The 12,434-nt window shown below is 39.3% G+C and overlaps 1 protein-coding gene across 1 annotated transcript; it reads left to right on the top strand.

The window, feature by feature from the left end:
* Positions 1-1,626: 1,626 nt before the first annotated feature.
* LOC119771471 (piggyBac transposable element-derived protein 3-like) lies at positions 1,627-11,889 on the top strand. Its single transcript, XM_038267474.1, has 3 exons — positions 1,627-1,829; positions 8,273-8,925; positions 9,869-11,889. The coding sequence occupies exons 1-3, from the start codon at positions 1,745-1,747 to the stop codon at positions 11,741-11,743; spliced, it is 2,613 nt and encodes an 870-aa protein (XP_038123402.1). The 5' UTR covers positions 1,627-1,744; the 3' UTR covers positions 11,744-11,889.
* The last annotated feature ends 545 nt before the right edge of the window (positions 11,890-12,434 follow it).

Consider the following 12,434-nt stretch of genomic DNA (forward strand, 5'->3'; position numbering starts at 1 on the left):
CCGACTTTTAAATTTTTTAAACAGCGAAGCAAAGATGGCCGTTTACCTGTCCCGCAGAGACGGACTGCAGGAAGGACCTCACCTTGATGCCGTGGCTCTGTGGAGGTGCAACGTTAAAGCCAGTATAAGGCTGGAGTTTCACTTCCACAGAGCCACAGAGAACATGGAGGATTTTATTCAGTTGCTGAGTTTTAAAAACATTTTATGTACATTTTATGATGGTGAACTCCATTTTAACACGCTCCTCATTTAATGATTTTAGCTGACACTTGTTTTTATTTTAAAAGCGATTTTTAACTGACACTTGTTTTATGTCAATTGTTTACATGTTTGAATTGTGTAAATAAAATCTTAAAAGTCTTTGTTGTTAGATTGGTGGATTGCAAACAGCTTTTAGGTGCATACTGTCACCTACTGTACATGAATGTGTAGCTCTATAGATCCACCTACTATATTCTATTTTTTATTTTTATGTTATGTAAAAAAATAAAAGCTGCTTTTTTTAATAACCCAAACTTTCCTCTCCATCTGTCCCTAAAATTCTTAATATTAAACTCTGGAAAGAATATCCCTATTCCCACATTTCCCTTTGAATTTTTTGAATCATTTGTGTAAATATTTAGATAACTATGATACATTTTTTGTTTTTTATAAATATGTGCTAGTTTTAACCCCAACTTCATTATGTTTCCATCCTCTTTTCATTTCATGTATTTTCAAGTCAACTTTTGTTTCTGGAAACAACCGTGGAGGTACAGCACTGATTGGGTTATTTTCAGAGAATTTCTTATCATCCAACTCATATATTTTTGCCCATTCATTCACAGTCCAGCCAAAGCCCTTTCTTGTAAATTTGGAATATTCCCAACAGTTCTTAATTATGCTTGCTGCTGGGTTTCCTTCACTACGGCTTTTAATTCTGATCCAAAATGAAAGTGATATAAAGGAGTTTCTCCACCGTCTGTTAAAATAGCATCAATTGGGGTTATTTTAGTTGCTCCAGTAGTTGCTATCCAGTTATACATTCTTCCACCTATTGCTTTATTTTCTAACTTAATCACTAAACCTTCCCTCCACATTTAGTCATCACAGCTGACTCTGATGATTGCAGTTCAGCAAAAGCCTATTAATCAGCGACCAATGAAAATCAGCTGTGCTGAATCAGGGAAACCTCTAAAACCTGCAGGACAGCAGCCCTTGAGGACAAGCTTTAGGCATACGTGATAGGAAATATCAGAAAGAAAGAACAGTTTTAATAAGACATCTTTAAAAAAAAAAGAGCTGTAACATTTTAGGGCAAATAACTGGGTTATATAATAATGGATTTATTTTGTTATTTTATATAAATATTATTCAAGGTTAACTGAATCACAATATGGGAAATGTATATAAATATATTTATCTATTTTTCATAGCCTGTCATCTTGATTTACACTCATTACTGGTTGGTCCTTTAATGCCAACCAGCATTAAAATACAAAAGAACAATAATGCCCCTTTGTTGTTGTTTTTTAAAGTTATTTACCGTATTAATTATTGTTGTTTTTAGGTCAAAATTCGGTTCAAACTCCTCTCCAGTGGGTGGCGGTAATGCACCTTTAAAGTTGTTTGCCAATAAAAAAAAGACAGAAGTAGTAGTAGTAGAGGAAGAAACAGACAGAAGCCTTCAGATGAGTTTCTCCCTGTTTAATAAAGAAGGGCAATCATTTAAAACTCTTTTTGAAGAGTGGGTGAAAGCGCGAACATGAGTGCAGCAATAGGAGAGATTCCCGAAACAGTTAAAGATGAGGACAAAGAATGTAAGACGGAACACAACATCCTTGAAGCTGGTAAATTGTCCTTTCCATATTACATCTGCATGCTTTCATATAAAATGTACGTTTATAAGGTGACTAATGGATTCACTTCTTTAAGCCCAACACGTAACTGTTAGTCATATCTCCCTTGAAGCGACCCGTATCCGCCATATTGTGAGTGGAACCCCGGGGTTAGGAACAGACACAAGCTAACCTGGAAACATGGAATCGCCGTGTAAAACTAACAAAACAAAAACCGATAGCCCCTTTAGCTAATTTATCTGTTCTCTATGATAATGAAACAGGATTTTAATGTGAAAATGAGGCGTTTTAACGAGTTGTGTCAGATGCAGCAGACAGAAAGGGGCAGAGACGGATCCAATGGCAGATCCACACTGGCTGATTCTCAATTCCCAAGAACACAGCAAGTATGGACCCAAGGAGAAGGAAACACCAGAATAAACCTGTCATTTTGGATTAGAAGCGACCTTTTCAAAAGTTTTATTGGTTTCCTTTTTCAAATTACATTGCAAGACACGAACCTTTAACAGAAAGACAACAAACAAGAAAGGCAATATTACAATAACAATTTTCTTCACATTGATTTCCATTCATTTTAGCTTGTTAAGCACAAGCAAAGGCTCTACCTTATTATCAGCACATATTCTGATATAGTTCTGGTATTTTCCACAATAACTTAATGTCTTCAGTTTCTTTACAAAGGATATCATTCGAGATATAATATTTAACTGAATAAACAACACTTTTCATTTTACTACTCTCAGGCACTTATTGATTGTTATTGTTTTTTTGTCTTTCCAAAGTTAATCTTTTACACAACTGATTAGTGTAGACCTATACTTCATTTCTCTCCCAGTTTCCTTTAAACAGTCCGTATGCAATCTTTTTATATGTTAAAGGTATAGGGGAGGATGTACTTTTTCGGGTGGATCATCAAAAAAATTGGTCCTCCTAATTGTGAATCATTCTAGTGATTTTGTTTATGTCAGGCCGTCCTACGTGCTCGTCCCTAGGTTATTATTGCTTTCTGTGCATGCACACTTTTATGTGGTGAGCTACGGTTTAAGCCAGTATTTGAAGCCTGCCTTTCTTACGGCGGTTCTTAGAAAATGGCCGAGGGTCGTAAGAGAAAAAGTGTCTACGAAGTGTATGAGAAGAAGAGAAAGGCCTTAAGAAGAGAGAAACAAGACCAGAGTGTTTTTTGGAGATTCTTTCATGCGATGGCGTGTATTGAGCACAGGTTGGGCTTCTCACTGATGCCTCGGTTGTGAAGTTTCTACTCAACGGGTAAAGTTTGGCATGCTGTTTGGAGAAATCAAAAAGCAGGAGAAATTGTCTTGTGTATGTTCTCGCAACACAGAGAATTAAATGTTTATAGGGAGGGAATTCTAAAACTCAATTGACAACAAGATATGAGAGTTTATTTATTTATTTATTTTAAACAGTACATGAAGAACTACTGGAATTACTTTCAGATTACCAGGGCCTGAAATTCACTGCGGGATAACGCAAATTATCTGATCCATCGCAACAAATCTGGGTTTTTAAATGTGAGAAATTCCCTCTTAAAAATGAATGGCAATGTGTAGCTACTAATGTGGACATTTTCGGATTTGGACTAAGAACATCTCCGCTACTCACTGGTGCGCTCTTCTTTTTTTCTTTTCTTATACTGCGTTTACACCAAAGGCATTGTGGGCGTCAAATAATGCAGATGCAGAAATCAGGACTCTGGGTCAGATGCTGTGGTCTAGTTGCTTTGATGTTTTGAAGCTCTGGATTAGGACTTTAACAATTAATCAGATTAATCGTGATTGATAGATTATTGAAATAACCAACAAATTTAGTAATTACTAAATCGTAATTTAGTAATCCATAAATCGTTAACTGAAGTATAGAGACTTTAAAACATGCCTTTAGCTGACAGAGCGACCCACTTAGAGCAGTAACTATATCAAAATTGTAAAAAAAGATAAATAGAAAAAAAATTTGTTCTGTCAATATGCTCTATCCAGAACTCCTCAAGATTTGCAAAGTAATTGTTAGTTGCAGTCCTGCTCTGGATGCTCAGGGCTCTGGTTATCTACTCTGTTCTGTAGCTTTATTGACTTTATGAATATGAACAATTGTTTTAACATGTTTTAAGAGTGAAAGTCCAACTTCATCTGTGCAGTCAGTTCATCAGTTTTATGATCCTACTAAAATATGCAGTTCTTATTCAGAGCACCAGACCTCCAGCAAACCCCCGAGATGCAGTGCTGGAAATCGCAGCTGGGAGCTCTCTGCTGCTCACAGCTTTTGGGGGATTTCTAGCTGCCGTTTGTAGCGGCTGGAAGTGAATATAGAGTTTTTAAGGTTTATGGTTAAAACTGCAAGAACCAGAATACACAATAAAATATTTTTCTTGGTCAGGTTTTAACATTTCTTGTTAGTTTGGGTATTTAAAACAGTTTTTCGCAATAGTTCATAAAAAAAAAAAGTGTTTTAGTGAAGCAATAATGATCAGAGCTCGCTGTCTTTTCCTTCTACATAACAATATATTCTTCAAATTTTTTTTTATTACCTTGAGTGTTTAACTCCCTTGATATTTATTTATTGTTCATATGCAGAATGTCTGCATGAGGAAGAACCCAATGAGATGATGAACAGGTCCTACCTGTTTATATATATATATATATATATATATATATATTAGTGCTGTCAATCGATTAAATTTTTTAATCGCGATTAATCGCATCAATGCCTGAGTTAACTCGCGATTAATCGCATTTTAATCGCACATTTTTTTCCTGATTGAAAATCATTTAAATACTCTCGATGACATACAAAAAAATACATACAGGCTAGGTTTGTGCCAATGTTCTTTTTTTAAAATGAAAACAGGTCACAGATACTGATTTATGCCATAGAAACATATGGCAAGAAGATGGGGAGGCATGTAGCAAAAAATAACAAATATGTAGGCAAAAAAAAGGCCCTGAAAACAGGCTGATGTAAAAGACAGTCTTTACAGTTAATACAGTCTTTTGAACAAAGACAAGCATTTTATCCTACTGCTATAAAATTTAGTAGAGTTAACATTAGATGTTAATTAACCAAGGTAATAATGAACAATTTTCAATCAATACATCAAAATCAATAGACCGACATCACTAGATGAAGGTAGTCTATGCTCTCTAGAAAGTTACTTTTCAGCCTCTTAACAAAAATGAGAACAAACACACACCCACTCACCCACACACAGACACACCCACCCACACACACACACACGCGATACCGACCTGTTGCGTACACAGACGGCAAGAGTGCTGCTACGAGATTCCATTTCACCTCAGTAATCAGTTTTCTCAGCGTATTTCAGGTTGCTACTAGTTACCAGACACTCAACTTGTTTGTTGGTGGTGGGGCTTAAAGAAAAGGCACTAGCGTCACCCAGTGTATGAGCGTCTTTTTCCCTTGAGGAGCTCCGCTCTTGAAGCCTATGAGAAATGCATACACTGGGGGAAAATAGCCCCGCCTTCCCGCAGGCTGCAGCGGGATGTACTTGGAAAATTGTACCATAAAACCACATAGCGTTAATCTCACTTTAAAAAAATTATCGCCGTTAAAATGGCCTCGCGTTAACGCGTTAATAACGCGATAATTTTGACAGCACTAATATATATATATATATATATATATATATATATATATATATATATATCTCGATCGATAGATATAGATGTATAAAATCTCCACAGAGAAATATACTCTTTTATCAATCATCCGCAAAGCATCCTGACAGCATCAAAGATCAATGTTTAGCTCATCAGTTAAATAATAGAACTTCTCCACACACTGCTTCTCTTTTAAACATACACTCACCGGTCACTTTATTAGGTACCCCATGCTAGTAACGGGTTGGACCCCCTTTTGCCTTCAGAACTGCCTCAATTCTTGGTGGCATAGATTCAACAAGGTGCTGGTAGCATTCCTCAGGGACTTTGGTCCATATTGACATGATGGCATCACACAGTTGCCGCAGATTTGTCGGCTGCACATCCATGATGCGAATCTCCCGTTCCACCACATCCCAAAGATGCTCTATTGGATTGAGATCTGGTGACTGTGGAGGCCATTTGAGTACAGTGAACTCATTGTCATGTTCAAGAAACCAGTCTGAGATGATTCCAGCTTTATGACATGGTGCATTATCCTGCTGAAAGTTGCCATCAGAAGTTGGGTACATTGTGGTCATAAAGGGATGGACATGGTCAGCAACAATACTCAGGTAGGCTGTGGCGTTGCAACGATGCTCAATTGGTACCAAGGGGCCCAAAGAGTGCCAAGAAAATATTCCCCACACCATGACACCACCACCAGCAGCCTGAACCGTTGATACAAGGCAGGATGGATCCATGCTTTCATGTTGTAGACGCCAAATTCTGACCCTACCATCTGAATGTCGCAGCAGAAATCGAGACTCATCAGACCAGGCAACGTTTTTCCAATCTTCTATTGTCCAATTTCAATGAGCTTGTGCAAATTGTAGCCTCAGTTTCCTGTTCTTAGCTGAAAGGAGTGGCACCCGGTGTGGTCTTCTGCTGCTGTAGCCCATCTGCCTCAAAGTTCGACGTACTGTGCGTTCAGAGATGCTCTTCTGCCCACCTTGGTTGTAACGGGTGGTTATTTGAGTCACTGTTGCCCTTCTATCAGCTCGAACCAGTCTGGCCATTCTCCTCTGACCTCTGGCATCAACAAGGCATTTCAGCCCACAGAACTGCCGCTCACTGGATGTTTTTTCTTTTTCGGACCATTCTCTGTAAACCCTAGAGATGGTTGTGCGTGAAAATCCCAGTAGATCAGCAGTTTCTGAAATACTCAGACCAGCCCTTCTGGCACCAACAATCATGCCAGGTTCAAAGTCACTCAAATCACCTTTCTTCTCCATGCTGATGCTCGGTTTGAACTGCAGGAGATTGTCTTGACCATGTCTACATGCCTAAATGCACTGAGTTGCCGCCATGTGATTGGCTGCTTAGAAATTAAGTGTTAACGAGCAGTTGGACAGGTGTACCTAATAAAGTGGCCGGTGAGTGTATATGTCACACTGTACAAAATAAAAATTCTCCACACACTGCTTCTCTTTTTGCTGTATTTTATTTAAATAACACTGTGCATAGTAGAACTTCACACTCTGATTCTCTTTTTAACATATCGCACTGTACACATTAACCTTTTGTTCGGCTGGTTTCATCATATCCACAAAGTCTTCCTCCTCAAACAGACTTCCCTTCCTTCCCCAACCTCTGATTTGGCTGTGGTGTCACTGTGTCAGGTATCTGGTTGGGATGAAGAAATGTAAACCATTAATATCCAGTGTATCAGTAGAACATCTTTCTTCTATGACAGAGATACAGGCACAAGAAGGCACATGCACATCTACATGCATGCTCGCCCGCACACCCCCCCGTTCCTGCTACTACTACAGGCCCACCTTTTCCTTATCTTCTTCCATATGGCAGCATGTTGGCACCTCAGATGTCGCTTGATATTCGTTGTGTTCTTCCCTGCCATTTTAAAGCCGCAGACTCTTTGGTGGCATCCTTCCTCCGGTTTCGTCCTTTGCGTTGTAAACGAAATGGCTCCATCCAGGTGTTGTTTTCTCCCAGCTCCTCCAACAAACCGCACACCGGTATCCGCAATGACTGCAAAGTTGAGCTAAGAGTATAAGCCTCCTGCTACTACTGACTGAGCGGCACGAGGCACTGTGGGACAGGCGCCGTGTAGGGACAAACAGGGCAAACACGCATAATCTTCTATGAGGCTCAAAAAACGCTTATATTAACAGTTAGAAATTAATTATAAACAATACATTTTTTAATGTCCATTCATCCATGGTTCGTAAATATTATCTGGTCTTAGTCTCGTTAACGAAAATCATTTTTAATTTTATCATATTTTTATTTTCTGGAAACAATTTTTGTCCGTCATCTTCTCGTTATCATCACGAAAAAAAGGGGCGTTAACGAAATATTTTCGTCATCGCCCTGGTTGACAAATTAACACTGCTTCTATCTCTGGGAAATTCCCAGAGCCAAATTGGTAAAACAGGACTAAAGTAAAATATCCAGCTTCATGGTACCTTAAAGTCAGGGTTAAACTTGAAGTTGTCTCACTAAGCAAGTAATCCTGCTTCGTGGTACATGCGTCTGTTTTTTCTTTATGATTTAATTCTTAGTCATGCACTGCACTGCAGTCAGAATCAACTAAGTACAATAATAAATTTTGTCATGTGTTTATAAATTCAGACAGCATCAGACATTGGATATGTGGAAAAAAGTTATTTAAGAAATAAAAATGTAAGGAATGAGAAAAAAATATTTCTTAAAATAAGATAATTAATTATAATAGAATGTTTTGTTTAAGTGCCTTAGTTTCTAAAAAAGCATTATGCTTTTTGATGTTTTCTGCAGATGTTAAGGAGGTGGTGATTGTTAAAGAAGAGGTACCTGTGGACTACAGACCATATGCTCACCTGAATGACCCAAAGCCTGAACACATAAAGGAGGAACAGGAAGAAATCTACGTCAGTCTGGGGGGAGAGCAGCTCAATGCAAAGGAGGAGATGGAAGCCACCAGCTTTCCAGTGACTGCTTCTCTCAATGACGGTGTGAATGATAACCATTCCCCTCGGCTCTCTCAGCTTTATCCAGACCAGTTTACAGGCAGAGAGATTCCAGATGGTTCTATTTACTTAAAGACTGAAGATACTATGGAGGATGAGGACAATAATATAAAACCTTCAGTCTCTGAGCTGAAACACTGTGGGCTAAAAACTAAGGACATGGACAATGACTGGAAGTACAGAGCACCGGAATTGGATGGAAATACGAAGAAACCCTATAGTTCCTCTATGTTTGCTGAACATTTCTTTCTTCCCTTTGTTCAGAACGACTCAATAGATTCAGATATAGAGTCTTCAAGCTTCCAAAATGAAGGCTCACAAAGGGAAGTCCAGCCAGAATTAAAGTTAAGCTATGAAGACTGTGGTAAATTATTGACAGGAACACGAGGTTTAAACAGACATAAGAAGCTCCACACTGGACGGAAACCCTACACCTGTGATGTATGTTGGAAAACATTTAGCACAAAGCCAAATTTTAATACACATATGCAACTCCACACAGGACATAAAATGTATTGCTGTGATCTATGTGGACAGAGTTTTAGTGTGAAGGGTTATTTAACCAAACACATAAAAATCCATTTAGAAGAAAAACCTTTTTCTTGTGAGCTATGTGGAAAAGGGTTCTGTGAAAAATCAGCTTTGAAAATACACATGATAAGCCATTCTGGACAGAAACCTTTCTGTTGTGATCTGTGTGGACAAAGGTTTGGCTTAAAAGCCAGTTTAAAGCCTCTCCAGGCAGATGTTGCAGATTTGCAACAGCTAAATGCAACTTAGCATATTACTCCACATCCATATTTTAAGAGCTTTTGTTACAAGCACAACAGAAAGACTTAGTTGTGCATTTGCAACAAAAAGTTTCTCTCCAGCTCACTAGATGGCACTGCTGACTCACTTTCAACATGACTGAGTCCTTGGTGTCACTGAAACAGCTTTTCTAAGCACCAATTTCATGTATCTCTACCAATTTCCATTATTTTGAAATCTATTCTACGTAAGATGAATTATATATGTGTATAGATATGACACATGCCATTTAGTACATTTTATCTCCGCTGGGTTTTTCACCAGAGGCATCTCGATTTCAATGTTGTGGATTCGCAACGTGTGCCCAAACAGGTACCAATGGATGCAACATGCTTTATTTACTAGTTTGCCTATATTTTGAGCAACAGTTTATACTAGAGTTTAATTTTGAGTGAAACTACAAACTACCAGAGCCAGATTTGATCAAAAGCAATGGCATAATAAGTTGTTAATTTGACTGTGCAGTGAGGAAAACTGTAGGAGCCTAAATTCCATGGCATATGTATTCATATAGATCTTTGTTTGAGTATAAGCTTTTTTTGGCAAACTATCTGACAGAATACTGTCTTTACAGGTTTTGCCGTGCATTATGGCAAGCCGACGAAGATTATATTCAGTCCAGGAAGTTCTTGAGATGGTTTGCATTCCCAATGGGGCTTTATCTGACACAGAATCCATTTCAGATGATAAAATTGCAGATCCAGATTTTGTGGAAACTCCTAAAGCTTACGAGTCTGACTCCAGCTTTGATGAGGATGAGCCACTAGCAGATATAGCAAGAAATTATCCCAACCAGCTCGATGTTGAAATTCATCATGCACATGTAGACAGTGACATTGAGGCTCCAGATGACAATGAACCTCAGCCAGGCCCAGCTCCAGTCAAAATAGAGTTTTCTTGGAAACAGAGGAAACCCCCAGCAGCTGACATCGACTCTTCATTCCAAGGACCTGCGTTCTCAACTCCACCAGATAAAATCCCAAGTCCAAGGTGGTATTTTGATCAGTTCATGGACAAATCTGTGTTTGAACACATTTCTCACCAATCTAACCTGTATGCCTATATGAAGAGTGGCTCAGAACTGAAAACAACCTCTGCTGAAATGGAGCAATTCATTGGTTTACACATCTTGATGACCATAGTACGTATGCCATCGTACCGCATGTACTGGCAGACGGCAACACGCTATGACCCAATTGCAACAGTCATGGGACGTAAGAGATTTGATCATCTGCGAGCATACATCCATATGAATGACAATACCAACATAAAGCAAAAGGGTGAGCCTGGATACGATCCACTGTTCAAGGTGCGACCAGTGCTTGAGAAAGTCCGTGCCAACTGTTTGAAAGTTGAACCAGAAGAAAACCACACAATTGATGAGCAGATGATCCCCTTCACAGGAAGGATTGGAATGAAACAGTACCTCAAGAACAAGCCACAAAAATGGGGAATCAAGGTCTATACTCGTGCAGGTGTCAGTGGACTAGTCTATGACTTTGAAGTATACACTGGAAAAGGGACTGTGACCAATGAGCGTGGACTTGGTGTTGCTGGTGAAGTTGTGCTTCGACTCGTGTCAGAAGTTCCTAAAGGGCTAAACTACAGGTGTTACTTCAACAACTGGTTTACTTCCCCTGAGCTCATTGTGGAACTGAAAAAAATGGGAATTCAAACAGTTGCTACCATCAATCGGAACCGTCTCCGTGGATGTACCCTCAAAAGTGACAAGGAGCTGGCAAAGGGTGGGCGTGGGGCGTATGAAGTGAAATACGACATGACCAGTGGGATTGCTGTCGTGAAGTGGTATGATAAGAAGGCAGTGTTACTGGCATCATCCTTCACAGGCCCTGATCCTGTTGACAGATGCAGAAGGTGGTTGAAAGAGAAGAAGGAATATGTCGAAGTGGACAGACCCCACATCGTACAGGTGTACAACAAATTCATGGGAGGAGTAGACTTGGCAGACATGTATGCATCTCTCTATCGCATTGACATCCGCACGCGGCGTTGGTACCTGCGCATTTTATACTACCTGATTGACCTATCACTGGTTAATGGCTGGCTCCTCTACCGTCGTCATCTCACCCAGAAGCAGGAGAAGAAGCACATGTCGCTTCTTGACTTCCGTGCTCAAGTTGCTGATGCCCTCATCAAGGTTGGCAAACAGACTGACTTTAAGAGCAGGAAAAGAGGACGACCATCTTTGGAAGATTCTCCAGAACCCCATCAGGCAGAACCACCTCCACCGCCACTCCAGAGGATCGTTGCACCATCGGTTGATGTCAGACTAGACCGAGTTGATCATTTTCCCACCCATGCTGAGAAACGTGGACGATGCAGACTGTGCAAGGACGGCTACACACAAACGGCCTGCTTGAAGTGCAAAGTCCTTTTGTGCTTCACAAAGACCAACAATTGCTTCATGGACTACCACACAACAAAGTGACTTGTAAAAACGTCCTTTTGAGATGTTGGTGGAAAAAAAGTCTGAGATAAAGTTGTCTCTAATTTTGTGAGAGAAATTTTTTTTTCGAATTTTGTTTTGTTAATTTTTTTGTTTGTGACATTCAAATAAAGTTAACGTTCATATCAGATTCAGTCTTCAGTGTTAATTTACCATTCCGGGCCATTGTTGCAAATCTGCAACATCCCAGAATTCATTGCATGTGAAGGTCTCTCTCAAAAAAAAAAATGTGTGAATTATATATTACTACTCAAATATCAGATTATTCCTGCAACTACAACTTAATTTGAGCCTGAGAGGGTTTAAACGAGTGTCGTTTCTGCGATCTGTCTGAAAACATGTTAAAAGTTTTACGTAACTTGGCTAAAGAACATTTTTAACCTTTTAATAAGAGTTTTTTGTCTTTTCAGGATCATTTTTACAAACCCTGTTTTTATAGGGGGGTTTTGTCAAAACGGAAGGAATAAGCCAAAAGCCAGACTTTTACATTTTTTAAACAGCGGAGCAAAGATGGCCATTTACCTGTCCCGCAGAGAAAGACTACAGGAAGGAACTCACCTTGATGCCTGTGGAGGTGCAACGATAAAGCCAGAATAAGGCTGGAGTTTCACTTCCACAGAGCCACAGAGAACATGGAGAATTTTATTCAGTTGTGGGGTTTTTAAAACACTTT

Source organism: Cyprinodon tularosa, unplaced genomic scaffold (assembly GCF_016077235.1).
Source record: "Cyprinodon tularosa strain WSP-4 unplaced genomic scaffold, ASM1607723v1 ctg118, whole genome shotgun sequence".
Lineage (NCBI taxonomy): Eukaryota > Metazoa > Chordata > Actinopteri > Cyprinodontiformes > Cyprinodontidae > Cyprinodon > Cyprinodon tularosa.